The sequence below is a fragment of the Lytechinus variegatus genome, chromosome 11 (assembly GCF_018143015.1).
Source record: "Lytechinus variegatus isolate NC3 chromosome 11, Lvar_3.0, whole genome shotgun sequence".
Classification (NCBI taxonomy): domain Eukaryota; kingdom Metazoa; phylum Echinodermata; class Echinoidea; order Temnopleuroida; family Toxopneustidae; genus Lytechinus; species Lytechinus variegatus.
This window is the reverse complement of record NC_054750.1, coordinates 29565588-29584806: the sequence shown is the minus strand read 5'-3', so window position 1 is coordinate 29584806 and position 19219 is coordinate 29565588. Positions and strand designations below refer to the sequence as shown.

Here is a 19219-nt window from a genome sequence, read left to right as displayed (position 1 = left end):
AATTGTTTCCGTCGATGTTCGCTGAACAAATTATGTTGAAATTTGTATTGTTACAAACTGATTTTTTATTTAGGATATACTTTTATTTTTTTTTGGGGGGGGGACGGGGGGTAATATAAACAGGGGCTGATCTAGCTTTTTTCACATGTCCAATTTTTTATATATACTTTTTTCTTTTCTTTTTTTAATCTTCCAAAACTAAGATATTGGAAATATGCAACTCAACAATTTACTTCTCTGAAACAATGCTAGTAACATGGTGAATCTGGCATGGTTACTGCCTGGGAATTTCTGGCTCAATACCTCTCTCTCTCGATCCAGCAGGGTCATGGGACAATTATCTACAAGTAAGAGGGGGTGCTAGCCTGTTTTTTTGTTTTTTTTTTTTTTGTCAGGCAAAAAATGGGTTTTTACTCCAAAATGAAGGTGATTATGGTCAAGAAATATTTGACAAGCAAAAAATCTTGGGAGTGCTTCACTACCCCCGCTTCCAGAGCTTGTGCGCCCTCTCTTTCTCTCTCTCCATTCTTTTCCCCCTCTCTCTCCCCTTCCCTTCTTGCCAATTACCCTTAGGCTTGTCAATGCCAAAAGTGGGGTTGTATAAACTTTCAAAATGACCTAAAACAATTATGATAGTATTAATAAAGCAGATATCCATATATTTTATTAACACTTTTAATAAGTAAAACTTTTACTACACATTAGAATCACATACAGCTTTTTTACCATGCCCTTGGGATAAAGAGAATTGTCTTAGGGGGTATTTTCTATGTTTAGCACTCCTAAATGTAGACTTGCTACATTCATCCAGATTATTGAAAAAAAAAGCCTTCAAACAAGTGGTGTCAATTGTAAAAAGAAAAAGAAAAAGAAATAAGAGATAAATTCAATATCATGATTGAGTCATGTGCACACATTTGAAATTAATAACAAGAAATGCCAAATTTTACACACAATGAGATGAAAATAGTCTACTCATTTTGAAAGTAAAACAATCTTACACTAGATGTGTTTAATGTGTGCTCACTAAAAGACGACTCAACTGATGAATTACATTTATCATGTCATTTTTTTTTTTAGCTAATTAGATATTTTATTATGAGTTTTTCTCAAAACCATTTCATTGAAAAGTTACACTTTTTCATTACAATTTCATTTGAGTTACACATTTACCTCATCAAATGTTCAGTCTTTTTCATTGGTGTACTGTCAAACGCTCAACCATTTTAAACTATATCTTAGTATTGGGAAGTACTAGTAGTAGTAGTAGTAGTTTACACTTTACTATCACTTTAATCTCTCTCTATTTCTCTATATAGTAGAGATCATTTCTAAACACTAACAATTTACAAAATATAGTCACATTCATGTATAAACCACATTTACCACAACTGACAGAATGTACATAAATAGATATATAATATAATAATTTATGTGCAGTCATGAATATGTAAAGGCCACCGCACACCTTACGATTTGTCTGCGACCCGATTTTGGAATAAAACGTAATAGAAGTTGACGCTATTATTGAGACATGGAATATTATATCTTACTGTGTTATGTTTTAAATCAATGTACGAATAACAATGTTCAAATCTGTGACTAATCTATCATCCTTCTTAGAATAAAAGCGAATTTAACATCTAGTCGTAATGACGTCATAGCAATCGTACAATTGGCTACAATTTGAAAGTAATTTGCTCTTTATAATGGCTTGCAATCATCCCAAATTGTTAAATTAGTATTATTTCAGTTAATTTGAACCTCAAATAAAATGATACTTTTCATTCACATTTTCAGAAAATAAGCAAAACATGATTTGTTCCAAAAATCGGATCGTGGACCAGTCGTAAGGTGTGCAATGGCCTTAAAGCATACATTCAATAATAACATTATTGACTTAGAAATGTGTGCTTATAGATAAACACAGATTACACCCAATTTTAAGAAAAGAGTAGTGGATCCTAAATTCAACAAGATTACAAATACAAGAATGACACAAGTCCATTCACAATTCATTTCAAGTGAATAAAGAATATAGCAAAATTATTTTTGTTGTTGTCGTCAGTGTTTCTGTCATTCAGGGCTGGAATTCCAGGATGTGAATTATTCACAAGATGGGATCATGTATACGGAACAATTCCCCACATTCAACTCACTTTGGCCTAGAAATTTAATTGGCTCGTTCTCTATTCATATACCCAGTTACAACATTGCAAGCTATAAGAGCTTTGGAAGCTGTTTCAGTTTGCTGATGTCCAAAATGTTTCCCTTGTCCTTATCATCCCCAGTTACAGGTATACGAGGCTCCTTATCTCCCTTCCTCAGGTGTCCTAGTACATTTGTAGGCTTACTGTCTGGAGTGACCTTTCCGGTTCTTGGGGTATCAATCCCTTCTGACTGATCAGTAATGATGTCTTTCGGAGGTGTCAGATTGTATGATAGTTTGGTTGGTTTAGATTTGTAGCCACGCTTGGCTTCAATTGTTCCTTCTTTAGGTGAGTTAGTTCTGGCAACAGCAGGGGACTTCATGAAGCGTACTGGCGATGGCTTCGCTATGTGTCCAACCCCTCTTGGCGATGCGGAATCAGCACAGGGCACTGCACCCTCACATCCATTCATCAACCCATACTTCTCCATGTATTTACGACTCGCTAACGACATATTGACGCCGATGCTCGAATCCACATCACCCCCTCTGCCGCCAGCGCCACCATCTTCTCGGATACCAGTAAGAACCGATCGTAGAAGTGGATTCACTCCACCTCTTTTTCCCGGTGTCCTGTCACCCTGGAAACCAGCAGACATCTTGGCTAGTTCACCATCACTGAGATACTTCATGGCGATGGCATTGGCCTCCATGCTCAGGTCCGAGGGGTCAAAGGTGAAATCTGCCAGCGAGACATAGTTGATTTGAGGATGAAGATCAGGACTCACATTGTACAGTGATCTGAAATGACACAAGAACAATAGTGGGTGAAACACATCCTATGTTAAAGAGAAAGAAACAATAGCATATGGATCTGAATACAGTACCACCTCTCTTATCCGGACCGTTATCCGGATCTTTCCAGTCCCAGGTCTTCCGGATAAATCCCTTTTACGGATTGGTGCTGGTCCAAACGTGTCCCGATAAGAGAGGTCGGACTGGATTTCAAATAACTCATTAAATTACATCCAACAAATGTCACGTAATTAATTCATATGTGTAAAGAAACAAACTCTTGAATGTCAAAAAGTTTCAAAAGGAAACAATATGAACTTGAATGGAATGTTCAGTTAAAATCATTGAGAGACTTTCTCACCATTCTTATCTAAAGACAACGGCCTGTATTCTAATCTTGGGTATATTTTAAACTCTGGTCTGAAGTTGCAGTTTAACTATGGAAAGCCAATTGTGACAAAAACCTCCCTCAGTACAAAATCAATTTATCTGCTTATTTGACACTCAAATCATTAATAATTGTCTCATTCACAATTGTCGGGAAATAATGACTAAAATTGTTTTCGTCACCCTTAAAGCATGAGGAAAGAGCAAAGTTCACATAAAACAATTGGAATGCCCCTGGTAGTCTCGCCTACTTTACGCGATTTGATATAGCAGTAGTGCTGACTTTGAAAACATCTATTGAATAATTATTCACACAAGAAAACATTCAGATGATAATAGATTACTATGTCCATTGACTAAAAATGACCTTTGATCATGATCATGTGATTTACGATGTGTGCAAAACAATCATTTATACTTAATTACCCTTATGTCTATGCTTCATGAACTAGACCAATAAACTGTCTAAGTTATGATGCAAATTCAACAAATACCCCTAACATGACCAAAGTTCATTGACCCTAAATGACCTTTGACCTTGGTCATGTGAACTAAAACTTACGCAGGATGTTCAGTGATACTTGATGACTCTTATGTCCAAGCTTAATGAACTAGCTCCATGAAAATTTATAGTTACGATGAAAATTCAACGAATACCCCTAACATGCCCAAAGTCCATTGACCCTAGATGACCTTTGACTTTGGTCATGTGACCTGAAACTCAACCAGAAAGTTTAGTAATACTTCATTACCCTTATGTGTGATCTTCATGATCTAGGTCCATATACTTTCAAAGTTATGACATTTCAAAAACTTGACCGTTGGTTAAGATTTTGATGTTGATTCCCCCAACATGGTCTAAGTTCAATGACCCTATATGATCTTTGATCTTGGTCATGTGACCTGAAACCGAAACAGGATATTCAGTTATACTTGATTACCCTTATGTTCAAGTTTCATGAACTATGTCCATATACTTTCTAAGTCATGATGTCATTTCAAAACCTTAACCTTGGGTTAATATTTGATGTTGACGCCGCCATCGGAAAAGCAGCGCCTATAGTCTCGCTCTGCTAAGCAGGCGAGACAAAAAACAAATAATGTAAACAAACTTTTGACATTTCCAGCTTCCGATCAGTTTAGCACTGGAATAAGACTTCAGAATAAGGGGCGACAGGTTATTAATTCCCTATCCTGACAGTGGATATTCTTACCTATACAGTGACCTGTCTGTGATGGTGATATCAGTGCTATTAAAGTTGATACCAAGCTTCTGCAGTTCATCTAAGGTAGCCATTGATATGTCAGGCAAGGCCCTAGGCAGATCAGGTTCATCTGAAGGCACAGGGTCTGATGTGGGAGGCTGGTCAGTGCTATCAGAATGCAACAATTCTTGAACCTGACCCTGTTCAAATAGAAAGCATGGGTAATTAGATTTGTAAGGTGATACATGTAGTTAACTGGAAGTTAAATACAAATGGTCATTTTCAAACAAAAGTGGACATGGGGGTGAAAATTAAAACTTGCTAGAAATCATTAGGCTTCAATGTTTTTTTAAACTAGACATCTTAAAGTATATTTTTCCATTTCATTTACATAAAATTATTAATTATGTCTTGAGATACAGTGAATTTCATGCAAGGGAAATTAAATGTTACAAAATGTTGATTTTTGCACTAAAATTCACATATTGCCTATCACAATATAAAATTTGTATTAGAAGCACATCTGTAGGCAAGATACAAGCTGTGTATTGTATCTAACTCCTCAAAAGCAAAAAAAATTCTGTGAAGTGTTTTTCTGAAAAAAATTGGGTTTCGAAGTTTTCAAAACTGGTTGTCGTGTCACTCACGTTTTAAATGCAAAAAGTTTTCTAGAGCTGTGTATTCTAAAAATTAATTTATCCCAGTACTGGAGCAAATACAGTTTATCTGTACCTTATTGTATATAAAGTAACTTGGTCCAATGTGTTAAGGTAAAGCTAAAATTAACAGTCAAAGTTGTGTCGTGTCACTCACAATGTCGTGTCACTCACGAAATGTCGTGTCACTCACGGTATTATATTGTGTATAAAAAAGGACATCCAGTAATTTTTGAAGCGTTTTACCAGGGATACAGTCAAAATGTTGTTCCTGACATCATTTAGGCCTATTTTAGGCTAATAATTTCCTCCATCTTCCTAATTTTACTCCTTTTTATGGAAACATTGAATTTGACATTGAGTTCATCTATTTTCTCTCCTCTCCGTGGTTGCCTTGGTTTAAAAAATCCTGACAATTTTCCATTGGTGTGAAGACTCAGATTTTTTGGTGAATGTACTGTGATTAAGAATATAACAACATAATCAACACAAAATTATGAATGTATCAAGAGAAAAACCACTATACTTAAGCAATGGACATATTTACAATGCATAAAGGGTTGGTGATGGTTCAAGTCATACCTAGGTATTACTCGAACATTCTCTGTCTCCATTTACAGAAATAAGCAGAAAGTTCACCTTTCTTTTGAGTAATGTTATTTCTTTGTTATACTCAGCTAGAAAAGTCACAGATCCTTTTTTGAAATTTGCAGAAATTTTAGTGGTAAAGTAGTGTACATGAGATATAAGAGATCACCATGAACACCAAACATTTTTTCAAATTCGGAAAAGAAAATATTTTTTTTTCCTTCTGATTGATTAAATCAACCTTTTCATTTGCCATAAAGCTTGTATTCCAGGACATGAAAAATTTGCAAGAAAACAAACATTTCAGGTGAGAATGTACTGAGATTTGATAGAACATTTTGGATATTGCTTGAAGCAGCTACATGCCAAGTTCAAAATCATTATTTGTTCGGCCACCATTCATACCGCTAGTGATTAACTACATGTAGGGTCTGAACAGCAAACTACCGTAAGTGGGCCGATGTGTGTTCAGAGCAGATTTGCATTTACACATATTCATTACAACAAAATGATGCATGTTCATGTAGGTCCCAACAAGTCCCAACCGAGACCGCATTTTGATTTGAGCAACTTTGGATGGGTTGCCATGTACCAGTAGATCATTTTTTGGGGGGGTACCCTGATAAGAACAGAGCTGGACCTCGAGGGGAAAAAGCTATTGAGGTGTAAAGGGAGCCTGGTTGGGATGTTGAATTGGATTTTAGTGTGACATCCAAGGGCTTAGAAAAGGAAAGGCTAATGACTTGTAGTTGTTATGTAATAGTAGCAGACTGCAAGAATCAGGTACTGACTGCGTCTTTCACCTTGTGGCTTTCCCTGGATTCCCATGGTATGGTATATGATCAAATAATTAGCAATGAAAAGGCGCTTACAAATTCCAGCAAAAAGCATAGCTCTGAATTTTGGTACAGTGCCTACATATGTACTGCCTTGGGAGGGTCCACATACAAGCAGTGTTCAGGAGAAAACCTATGCTTGTTGAGTTGAATTTCCAATTTTCTCAAGGCGATTTGCTGATAGTCCATCTGAAGTGTGCAGCAACGTGATTGTGGTTTGGTACCAAAAAACACATTTAAACTGCCATGTCCTATTTGGACAATGCCTATAAAAATATTAAAGGAGGATAATATTGAAATCCAATATTTCAAGAAAAGGCAGTCATACATGACATCATTGGCTTCCAGACCATGCCAGATGATGCAAGTGACTATTGACAATACCTTTCTTACAAGGAAAAATTATTCCATCCGTTGTGGATGCTGAATTGTATAAACCTGTAAACTTTCATATACAGATAGGGAGAAAGAGTTAAAGTTTTGAATGATATCAGGCCACAAAAAGAATGTTTGAGTTGATGTCAATGCCAAGACCTCATAACACCTCCTTCAAGTGCCCCCTCCTCCTCTAAAGAGGAGAGTGGTAGAAGCCCTAGTGTGACAATGTGGTATGGTATAGGGAATGTGAGTTGATGGGCAAATATGACCATAAACCAAGAATAAAACATCAGGATGACATATTATGAACTTAAAAGAAAGCAGTTATTATGTAATTAAGCTTGTTTTTTGGTTAATGGTATTTTACTCTTCTACATCATGCAAGAAATACTCTCAATGTTGAGATAAATGTTGTATTTTTGCACTTGTCGTGTCACTCACGTTTTGGATGTCGTGTCACTCACGGTATATAGGAGGGTACCATTTTCCATAGAGAAGGTTTGATTGATTTTGACTATATGTGTTAGATAGGTACACTATTTATGTCCATTTACTGGTACTCACAGTACTCCATGACAACTACTTGGGCACGATTCCAACCATATGTGTTAGTGGTCAGAAACCCATGTCCAAAATTTGTCGTGTCACTCACGCACCGTTTTTTTATCATATCTACTAAACGAATTGTTGAATTCAAATCAAACTCGTAGTGGCCCATGCCAGTCCTACATTGTATATAATATAGTAGTCATGATTGATTCATAACCTTTAAGTTTGAAGATATGAGCCCTTAAACCTCTCCGATTGTCGTGTCACTCACGTTTGAAAATGACCAAATAGTATTTCAGTACACTGCTATTTAAGCGATGCATTAAAAATGCGTATTTGAGTCTGCATCAATATGAAAATTATTCCTAAAAGGACCGAAATCTGGCGATTATCCCATAGGCTCCAGTACAAAACTTGCGGTTCAATATCATAGTGTGTTCAACAGTCGGAAGCGCATGCAAGATATATACAACAATGAATGCAATGCGAAACGCAGCATAGAGCACAATGATACTTAATGACATAACAAACTACATTTCGGTCGTATTTCTACGATGACCATAGGAAGTGAGGCCACATTACCTGGTTATGGTAAGTGACATGATTTGCTCAATCAAAATTAATTTTTCTTCTTTTTTAGCAGAGGGTAAGATAGATAATGATTACATTGGATGGCTTTATATTTCAAGGAATACCAGAAATATTCCATTCGCTGTGGCCAATATTCCACTCATCTGTGATTCATGGAATATTCTTGGAAAATTTCTGGTACTAGTATTGCATTCTGACGCATCCAATATGCAGGGCTCGACACTAGCGGCGGTCCGACGGTCCCAGACCGGTAAAAATCGCTGTCGGGCCAGTAGATTTTCAGAAATTGGAAGATTTACTGGTCCGACATGACCAGTAAAAAATATCATTGTCGGGCCAGTAATTTTTCCAAAAATAGCAAGATTTAAGGGTCCGACATGACCAGTAATAAAAACCATTGTTGGGCCAATAACTTTTCCAGAAATGGTCAAATTCACAGCAAACCATTTCCCCCCCCCCCCCCGTTAAATTCTGCAATTCACACACAGAATACACACAGAATGAATCGCACGTAAGTGTTACTAGAGTACTATACAGCATGCATACAGTGTACATGTAGTCAGCCACACAACCCACATGGTAAATTCTCTACTGGCCGCACGAACGAAGCCTGGCTAAACTCTGGCAGAAATCTCTCACAGAACTGTCAAAATTCAAGGTTCATACTCATGAAAGGCTCTTATAATGTCCATATTTCCTAAAAATTGGAGTAACTCAGTCATTTGTAAGCAGTAAAAGGATAAATTTTCACTTCTGTTTGGTTCAAACAGATCGGGTTTCGAGTGATATCGTCTGAATACATATTAGCACCACACATGCATTTATGTGTGTGTTTATACACTTGATTTCTGACTTTCTTTCGTAGCTATTTTAATTGAGCCAAAAAGAAATTGATAAATTATTTATGATGATAGTTTTTGCTTTCTTCCTCTGTTTTCTTCATATCTTTCTTTCCTATCTTTTGTTGTTTCTTCTTTCATTTTTTTGTTACTTTCTTTCTTTTTTATTTCCCCTTTTTTCTTTAATTTGTTCTTTCCTGTTAAAAAATATTTTTCTCTATTTCTTTTTTTTCTTTCTTTCTTTCCTTCTTTCTTTCCTTCTTTCTTTCCTTCTTTCTTTCCTTCTTTCTTTCTTTCCTTCTTTCTTTCCTTCTTTCTTTCTTTCCTTCTTTCCTTCTTTCTCTCTTTCTTTTCTTTCCTTCCTTCCTTTCTTCCTTCCTTTCTATTTGATATTTTTCTTTCTTTAATTCTTGATTCCATCCATCCTTTATTCTTCTTCCTTTCTTTCCTTCCTTTTACCCTATTCTTTCCTTCATACTTCGTTACTTTCTTTGTTTATTTCTTCCTTTCACCCATCATTTATTTACCTTTTTTATTTCTTCTTTTCTTTGTCTCTCAGTCTTTCTTTTTTCTTCCTTTCATCTATTCTTTTACCTTTTCTTTTTTATATTGCTGCTTCTTTCCTTCCTTTATTTATTTCTTTCCTTCTGTCTATTATTTTACCTTTTCTTTATTTCTTCCTTAATTCCTTTCTTCCTTCTTTCAATCCTTCCTTCCTCTCTTTCTTTTGTCCTTCTTTCCATCTTTCCTTTAACCTTTTCTTTTTTATTGCTTCTTCTTTCTTTCCTTTATTACTTTCTGGATTTGTTCTTTCATTCTGTATTGCTTGCTTCATTTCTTTCTTCATTTCTTTTTTCTTTTCTTTCTTTCTTTTTTTCTTTCTTTCTTATTTTTGTTCCTTCTTTGTTCCTTCCTTCCTTTCCTTCTTTAGTTCTTTCTTTTTTCCTTCACATCTATCCTTTCTTTTTTTACTGCCTTCCTTTTTTATTCTTTCTTTTCCTCCCTTTCCTTCCTTTCTTCCTTTCTCTTATTCTTTCTTTCTTTTCATTCCTTTCTTTTTTTTCTTTCCTTCTTCGTTTCTGTCTTGCTTTCTTTTTGTCCTTCATTCCTTCATTTTATTTGGGGGGGGGGGTAACGAAAGGCTAGAAAAATAAACTTGCGCCTTTTTTTTATGTTTTCTTTATTTTTTGGGACCAGTAGATTTTAGGTTCGGACCAGTAAAAAATTGAAAAACTGGGTATCTACTGGTCCGACATAAATAGGTTGGACCAGTAGAATAAATGGGTTAGTGTGGAGCCATCCAATATCATATAATTATAACCACAAAGTCCAAAACAGAATTAATGAACTTTCAAATGGAAACATCTTGTTTCTAAACTCATTCACAGGCTGCAAAAAACAGAAAAAAATAAATTAATCTCCTTATTCAGGCTAGGACATAGAGCAACAAACTAATACTTACCAGTAGATTATCATAGAATCTTTTCTCATCCCGATACAGTAAGCTTGGACTTGCCATGTCGACTCCCTTTTTTTCCTCTGTATCTCTCTTTTCATCTTCTTCATCAGAATCGCTGCTCTCTTCATCTGACACTTGAGGACGGGGTGGAGCATAGGTACTAGCGCTCTCCCCTAGGGTGGGGCTGCTAAGATTGGCTCCATAGGTGTGGGTTGAATCATCCGGGCTCCTATCTGGGCTCTGTCTTGGGGTGTGTTGCTCACTGCAGTAACAAAAAAAGAGCATGTAGGTTAGTGAAGTAGGTTTCACGGTACATCATGTATCTTTCTTGAGAAAGTGTTGGTCCTGAAAAGGACCACCCAATCTCTTCTTCGCCATGGAATCTTCAGAAGTTACTACATGTAGGTTCAAATACAATACATAGGCACTTAATCATTGTAAAATTTAACCAATATGAATCATGCAATTGGAAATCAGAAATTTGGCAGTGTGTGACAAAACCAGTGATGCTGATTCCTTCATTGAAGTCATTATGATTGCAGGCAAAGGAAATATATGAGAGTAATATCAGTATGTCGACACACAAATCATTTTCAAGGCTCAATCTTCGAAAAACACATGAAGTAAAACAAAGTCGAACATTACTTAGTCCTCTAAAATCACTGTGTCATTAATTCCAATGCTGAATAAATGACTAACCTTGTTGGAGGTGAACGTGATGATGTTCCAGAAGGCTCTGGGCAACTGCCGATGCTGACACTATCTACCGTCTCCACCATTCTCCCAGTCTGGTGAAGGGTATGAGAGTGAAGCCCCTTGACATCATCAGGTTGAGTACCTACAGGGGTGGAGGTAGACTCTGGAGCAGGCATAGCTGCAGATCCAGGAGTAGGTATGGATGGATATCTGGCATCCTTGGGGTCAGACTGAACAGGAGATGAACCAGGGAATTCAGATTCCAAAGGTGTAGAGCAGAACAAGCTCTGACCAGTGTTCACAGCCATGCTACACATCACAGGGCTTGGCAAGGGGAGCCCTGTGGATGTTGTAGCAGTTCTGGTAGATACAGGACTGGCAGGAGCTGCACACGCAGGATCACGTGTACCTCTCACATGAAGTCCTTTGGGAGAGGACAAACCCAAAGATGGAGACCGAGGGTTGATTCCAGGATTGGAATGGTGTGAACCTGTACCAGGAGGAACGTTGTGACCAGGTGATTCCCACATAAGGTTATGAGCCCCTTGGGGAGTAGCAGGAGGTGTGAACAGTCCCAGTGGTGAAGGTGTAGGAGGCTGGGGTATGTGTGCTTGAAGAAGCATTTTAATCTGCAAACGAAATAAGAGGTTGGGCATAATTATATTTCGTATCAACGAATTTGACTACTGCATCTTTCAGATTAATCATAAACTTTATCAAAGATAGTCATTAACTTACAACCTTAGTGGATATGCATGTACATCTCTCTAGAATGACTTCATCTAAACAATCAAAAGTTTCTTGAAGATAATTCTTTTCAAGTGAATATCAGTTACTGAAAATAACTCTATGTCCTTACATCCAGTCAATTCAACCTTAGATCACTGATAATGAATACCTGTTCCTGTAGCTGTTGAATCATCTCCTCTTGTCTCTTTAGTTGTTCCATTGTCCGGGTGTCCATACCAGACAGTTCTTTTGACGTACCTCCCATTGTACCAGCATCACTTCTGGCTTCATTGTCCTTCACATTCTCAGCAGTCACACCTTCAATGTGCCGAGTCTGATCATGCGATGGTACAAGTCCTTCAGGGGCTGTGGCCAATGGTTGTGGGTGGCCTTGGATGGAGGTGGTCTTTGGTGAACATTCAGAAGGAAAATCAGTTGTTACAGCACCTTGTTGATGAGAAGCATCAGCATAGAACTCTCCTTCAGATGGAATACATTCTGGCAGGGTGTTATAGCCTTCAGAGGGTATGTTAGAATATCCATATGCATTTGCATGCTGGACATTTGGTGAGTGGTGATACATGTTGAGAGTGTCTGGCTGATGGGTTTGGAGGACATTGTCGGTAATAACCGAGTGAACATCACCTGATTGTTGCAAAGGCTGATTCTGATTGTAAGATGATTGGACATTCCTTTCGACTTCATCTTCAGAAGATTTTGGCCCCTGTACTGGTTTCTTATTTGACTGTTGCTGCAGACTACGTACTGATGATCTCTCTTGACCACCATGAGATACAGAAGGTCTTCCTTTGTTAGGTCTATTAGTATGTCTTTGATGAAGGCCATAGCCTGAAGACTGAACTTTGCTCTTCATTTGATTTGTTCTTTTAACTGCATTTTGTGTTTCAGCACTATGACCTGCTTTGTTTCTGGCATTTTCCAATTCTTGGCCATTCAGAGGTCGAAGTGGACCAGGTCGATTCTGCCTTTTAATCTGATCAGTTCCTTTCATTCCTGGAGGATGTTGTCCTGAGAGAGGAGTTTTTGAGGTACCATGAAGTCTTGTCATGCGAGAATCCTCACTCTGACCACCAAGACGTTGCCTGTGAACAGGACGGTGGTCAGGTTTATGTTTAGGATGGATATCAGCAGAGCCTTGGTTAGTGGTTGTATGGTCAGACGGGTCACAGAAACTGTCAGATATGAAAGAGAGCTCGGGAACTGATGGCATTACTGAAGGGCTCTGAAATTGTAAATGAACATAACATTGATTTGAGATCGAGAGATAAACAAAAACCAACCTGCAAAGATATCAATTTCGTCATCAAATGAATTATCCACACTTAATTTTTGACCAACATAGATACAACTACAAAAAGAGAGATAAGGCTTTACACATATCCTAAATGAAGAAAATGTAATCTTCTACTTAAAGTGCATTACTCATTACTTATCTTTCTTGCTCTCTTTCTTTTTCATGTTTCAGCCTCTTTCACAGTCTCAGTCATTAAATTGACTTTGGAGGTAGACCAGCCCCCTCATTCCCATCAATAATAATAATACCAGTGAATAATATTCCACTTTTCTTTCATGTTCTATACACCAGTATGTCTCTAAGCACTTTACATGCAGCATACTAATTTCCCCAGTTCACTGGATCCAGGCTGGCCCTAACACAATGTATACCTTTTCCCCACTTCCTGGGAAGCAATCCAATAAGTATTTCAAAACTCAATTGCTTTGCATACTACACTGGCTCTCATATCATATCAGGTACCCATTTGACACCTGGGTGAAGAGTAGCAAAATTTCAACAGACACCTTGCTAAAGGAAACTAGACTGCAGTGATATCCCACACAAAACTCTTTAATTACAAGAGAAGTGTCAGAACCTCCACAGCATGAAACTTCCAATTACAAAGAGGAAAAGAAACAAATGAGATGCTATTGTACAAGTACATAAATTTGGACTATGGGAAAACAGGACTGACGGAAAAACCATATACAGTACCTTATCTAATATAGGCTTCGGACTTGGTCTGGGCATCAGATGAGATTCTTCTGTTGACATGCTATCGGCAGCACTGCTCTTTCTTCTACTATTACTCGACCTACGATGTTTGTGAGTCAGCCGAGATAGAGACTGCATGAATAGAGACTTACTGGGCCCACTACGAGCTGGTGTAAGCTCCATCTCTACTGGGGGTTTCCCCTTAGCACTAGCATGCTGTGTGGAGAGTTGGGAAATCAACATGTCAGGTGAGAAGTGGAATATAATGTAACAATAACACATATATAACTACATGTACCAAGACATAAGGAAAAATATAACCCTTAACCCTTAATAAGATGGGGGCACAATTCAGCACCCCTACATTTTTTAGTGATAAATCTGCAATTCAAAAAAAGCTGGTGCCCCACCATGCTGCAAATTTTTTCTTTCAAATCTTGAAAACTTAATTTGCATGGTTCCAAATTCATGCAAGTGCATTTAAACTCAAAATTGCTTTTAAAAATGTGAATTTATGTACAAATCCAATACAAATTGTTTTTAGTCCATAATCAATAAATGTATCATTATTTTTACTTTTAGTGACCAAACACATTTTCAACTCATTTATAGCCAATTTCCATTGAAAAAACAAAACATTGAAAACAAAGAAATACATTAGAAATTCCAAAAAGAAATACAGAAGAAAAAGAATTGTGATATGGAATTCGTTATAAGCATATTTGATCAGAATTTTACAAAAAATCTGTAAATAACAAATAGTACTCTGGGGTCTTCTTTACTTTGTAGATCAAACGCTTAATTTTATGCATAAATTAGCATAATCAATCAGTAATGAGATTTCTCGAATGATTTGTTCGCACATTTTTGTACATTCTGCCATGGATAACACGCATGCCAAATTTTGTTACTATTGCACATTCGGCAGCTGAGATCATAAGGGGAGCTGAATTAGACATATTAGCTATACCACACAACTTCAAAAATTCCTGTGGTACGAAGATGACTGAAAAGTCTGTTGCCGTGTGGGCAAGCAAAAGGCCCAGTGGGGCAGGCAAAGCGATTGTGCTTGCTTTGTCTTTTCGACACTGGCGTTTTTTGTTCTTGCGTGTCCACGCATCTTGGTTCGTAGCCTGGCACACAGGTTCCCTACACTAATATGAAGAATGCCTTCAGTCTATGGAGAAGATGTAGTGAACCAATACATAGTGTAAAGCAGAACAATCAACGAAATGAAACAGAGACTGAAGATTTCAGTCTATGGTTACAGGAGGCTATACCTTGAACACATGAAGGTTTTCCCTACAGCCCACCAGCATAAACCTTGGTTCTTGATCAGACTTCACCATGCATTCATAGAAGAGAGGATGGCGGGATGTACTAGTAAACATAACCACAAGAAATCCACCATTCGGAGAAGAAACTCTGGAAAAAAAATAGTTTTGGGTCGTTGAGAAATAAGTTTGAAAACTCAAAGGTTCTATAGTTTGCACAAGTTTCTATTCATACAGATACAGGAAAATTACTAAGGGTAGCAAATCATTAGCTTATAAAAGTTCAATTGATTTTACAATTTTATGATGTATAACAAATACATTTGTCATGAAATCCCCCCCCCCCCCCACCAGAATCTGTACTATTGATGTTTAAAAATTCTTATCAAGAAATAAATGTGGCTTTTGGGTAGCTGTTAAAACTGAATAATTGACATTCTCAATGCTCCACATGCATTCTGAACTTATGATAATTAATTTAAAGTGATTTTTATGATCCATTTATAATGAAAATAATAATTGTATCTGCGACGATAGTTACATTTATATAGTGCTTGTTATATTCTATTACAAAGCGCTTAACATTGCAATTAATGTTACCTTAGTCATCAGATCCTGACATGCCTGCACATAATGTACATGTATACACCCTCTCCACTCCCTGGGAAACATTCCAAAAATAGTTCTGCGTCTCAATTGCTAGGCATATTATTACATAGACTTTTATATCCTTCCGGGTACCCATTTAACACCTCAGTAGAGAGTGGCAAAATGTGGATTGACCCCTTACTAAAGGTGGGATTTGAACAGAAAACTGTCTGAATACAAGGCAAATGTCCAAACCACTACACCACGATGCTTCCACATCTCTTTATCTGGAAATCTGTTACTTACCTTTCTTGTATGCCGTTACTATGGAGATAACGTAAACAGGCAGACCACACAACTGGATTAGACATGTGAGTTATACCACTCAACCATCTGAAGAACAAAAATAATTAATTAAAATAGGAACAATTGGTTTAGTTTTAAAAGAGGCACAGTCAAGACACAAATATTTGAAAAATCAAAACGGGTGTATCTAAAACTAAATAATAAATATTAAATAAATTTTCAAGCAATCCTGTCTCTTGTCAACATTTTTACAAAAAAATTTAAGGCGTCTCTTTGTTAACTTAAAATCAATGGGAAAATGCAAGTTTTTCTTCTCCTTCAATATTTTTAAAATGACTCCAATAATAGTCATAACAATATGCAAGATTAATATAATGCTTACCTATGGCTAAGAAATTTGAGAAATTAATCCTGCTAAATACCTCATCTACAACTACACATGGGTCAATATAAAACATTTAATTTAATGAAAATAATAACTCAACCCTCTTTCAAACTGGTTCCCCTTATTTATGCAAGACTGAACACAAACAGACACAATGCAGATAACATTGAAAATCAGAGGTCAGCACGTCCTGGTCAGAATATAAAAAACAGATCACTATCAATTGTGTTATGGATGGATGTTCAAGCACAGACGCAGTGCGCAGTTCATCCACAAAACCAAGCAAGATTGCAAAGCTACAGACTTTAATAATTGGGAAAATAAGTTACGAATTGAAAGCTATAACTTACATGCCAACAAGAGGTATCGTACTGGCCTTAGGATCACTTTCAAGAAGAAGCAGTAGTTTCCTTGTCTCATCCATGCTTAGAAATCTATAATTAGAGGAACAAAATCAAGTAATTAAATTCTCATGGTATCTTTAAATCAGAGATTGATCGATTGCTACTTGTATTTAATTGATAATGACGCTGATAGTTTATAGCAATAGAGTATGCACATCTAACGCCCCCCCCCCCCTCCCTATATGTGGGAACTTAATGACATGATTTATCTCTTTTTTTCAAGTAAACTTAAAAAGTTCATTTAATGCTCTTAAAGTTCATGGATTTTAACAAAAATCATGAAGGTGGACCATGCATGGTCTTGTTAAAGATGGATATCCAAGCATGAAAACAATCTTGCTCAAGATACATTAAAGTCAAAATAGATATATGTTTTAATATGAGCTTAGTTAACTGACATTCAGGTACACTGCAATATTCCAATTAATGAGACAAACAGTAAGAGAAAAATACTTAAAAATAAGCACTGTCAAATCACACTATTTCAGTCAGTAATATGTGAGCCTTGGACAGTGCTCAAAAACAACTGGACAATTCCATGAAATCAATGACACAAACATAAATAAGAAAAACACATGAATGAGCTGTTTTACCCTGTTTTGTACGAGCCTTGGACATCACTCAAAGACAAGGGACCCATAAGATTTCTGGCTAAAGCAGTTGGAATGATAGGAATGGACTTCACAGGACAGCCAGTAAAGGAAGTTGACACTGACACAGCTCCAAAATGAAGACCGAGAGTGATGTCATCTGTATTGCTATGGCAACGACATAGGGCACGAAGGGTCAAATATTTGGCAGGGTCAACCGATCCATGAGTGGTTAGACTGCTTTCAAGAAGCTGAAAGAATGAAGAAATGTATACATGGGTTTAGATTGAAAAACAACATTCTGTTTACTTCTGATGATGATGATGGTGTTGATAGGAAGTACATGTAATTGGTTCATTAAACTGTTAAAAATAGAGTAACGGTTCCATATTCTCACGTATCGAAAATGACCAGCATTGACTTTCCATACTCAACAGGATGTTTATAAACTTTATATTAATCCAGTCCCATACACCTCTCAACCCCCCCCCCCCCCCCCCCCCCTACTCCGATTACTTATTATCATGGAATGCAACAGGTCAATTCCATTGTGACTTATGGGACATTTGATACTTTTTTCCACATAACTGAGGTGCATATCTGAAATAGTAGCTGCACAAACATGGATTTACTTTATTAAACTGAAAGAAGAATACTTAAACTTACTATATACAAAAATGTATACTTTCAGCTTGGTTGCATAGGGTGCTAGATATTCAGAAATGTCATTGTGACTTATGGGACATTGATGGACCACACAAATTGGGCTCTTTTGTTCAAAGTGCCATATCTATCTCAGTTTTATGACAATGTTTTTAGATTTGGGCTTGGAGATTAACTAGTGATAGGGCTCACTAACAGTACTTGAATTGGACTTGATTCATTTCATTTGTTTCAGTAGTTGTGTGCAATCGTGTGTGACTTATGGGACAAGTGAATGTGACTGATGGGACCCTATCTCATTTCATGGAATTAACATTTCCTCGCGATGACTTTTTAAGTCAAACTTAATTTCAGCATGAATAAATATTTCCTAAATAAGATGACACCCTTAATAATTCATGCCATTGTGTCAGAAATAAATTCAACAAAGGGCAGAAACATCTTTTCACGCAGTTCATTTATATAAAGGGAACATTAACCAAAAAAAAGCTTCCTAACTTGTCATCAAGTTTTAAGAACTGTAATCAAATAAGTAGAAAATAATCAATAAACAATTACAATCATAAATATTTAGCAAACAGATGAAAAATGAACAATTAGAAAGAATGTACACACTTTCAATTGTGACTGATGGGACATAATGATATGACATATTTGTTACAGATAGGACAAATAAATGTTGCTTTTCTCTATCTGTCTCATACAGTATGGTAAGAAAATGACCTTTACACTACAGTGTATTACATGTGAGAAATTAAGACATTAATGCTGCCATGAAGTAAATCAATATTCTTGTTAATATACTCTCTTTTGTGTCAAATGCTCATATTTTTCATTAGCTGTTGATGTTTATGATAAAACAGATGGATATCAGTGCACAGGCAAATTTTTGACAAAAAATATTAAAATTTTGGCATAAATTCTTTTTAAAAAATTCATTAACTGGACTGTCTAGAAAACAGTTGCAATCGCTTTCTACTATCTAAACTGCATGTACATGTATACTTGTATAGTAAAAAGTGTATTCATTTACATGGAAGATTTACCATTGTCTGTGCAAAAAATATGAAAATAATTGATTTTCATGAAAAATCCAAGATGGCTGCCAAAATTGCCAATTTGGAACCCCATGGGACACGAT

At 36.6% G+C, this 19219-nt stretch overlaps 1 protein-coding gene across 1 annotated transcript in view; it reads right to left on the bottom strand.

Moving 5' to 3' along the window:
• Positions 1 to 707: 707 nt before the first annotated feature.
• LOC121424107 (SCL-interrupting locus protein-like) overlaps positions 708 to 19219 on the bottom strand; it is a 34724-nt gene continuing 16212 nt past the window's right edge. Inside the window, exons 6-15 of the mRNA XM_041619705.1 lie at positions 17419 to 17666; positions 16772 to 16855; positions 16037 to 16123; positions 15149 to 15293; positions 13869 to 14084; positions 12027 to 13100; positions 11132 to 11757; positions 10436 to 10694; positions 4546 to 4736; positions 708 to 2950 (exon numbers count right to left, since the gene is read on the bottom strand). Coding sequence (XP_041475639.1) covers positions 2221 to 2950; positions 4546 to 4736; positions 10436 to 10694; positions 11132 to 11757; positions 12027 to 13100; positions 13869 to 14084; positions 15149 to 15293; positions 16037 to 16123; positions 16772 to 16855; positions 17419 to 17666 — 3660 coding nt within the window. The 3' untranslated portion in view covers positions 708 to 2220. The remainder of the gene's footprint in view (positions 2951 to 4545; positions 4737 to 10435; positions 10695 to 11131; positions 11758 to 12026; positions 13101 to 13868; positions 14085 to 15148; positions 15294 to 16036; positions 16124 to 16771; positions 16856 to 17418; positions 17667 to 19219) is intronic.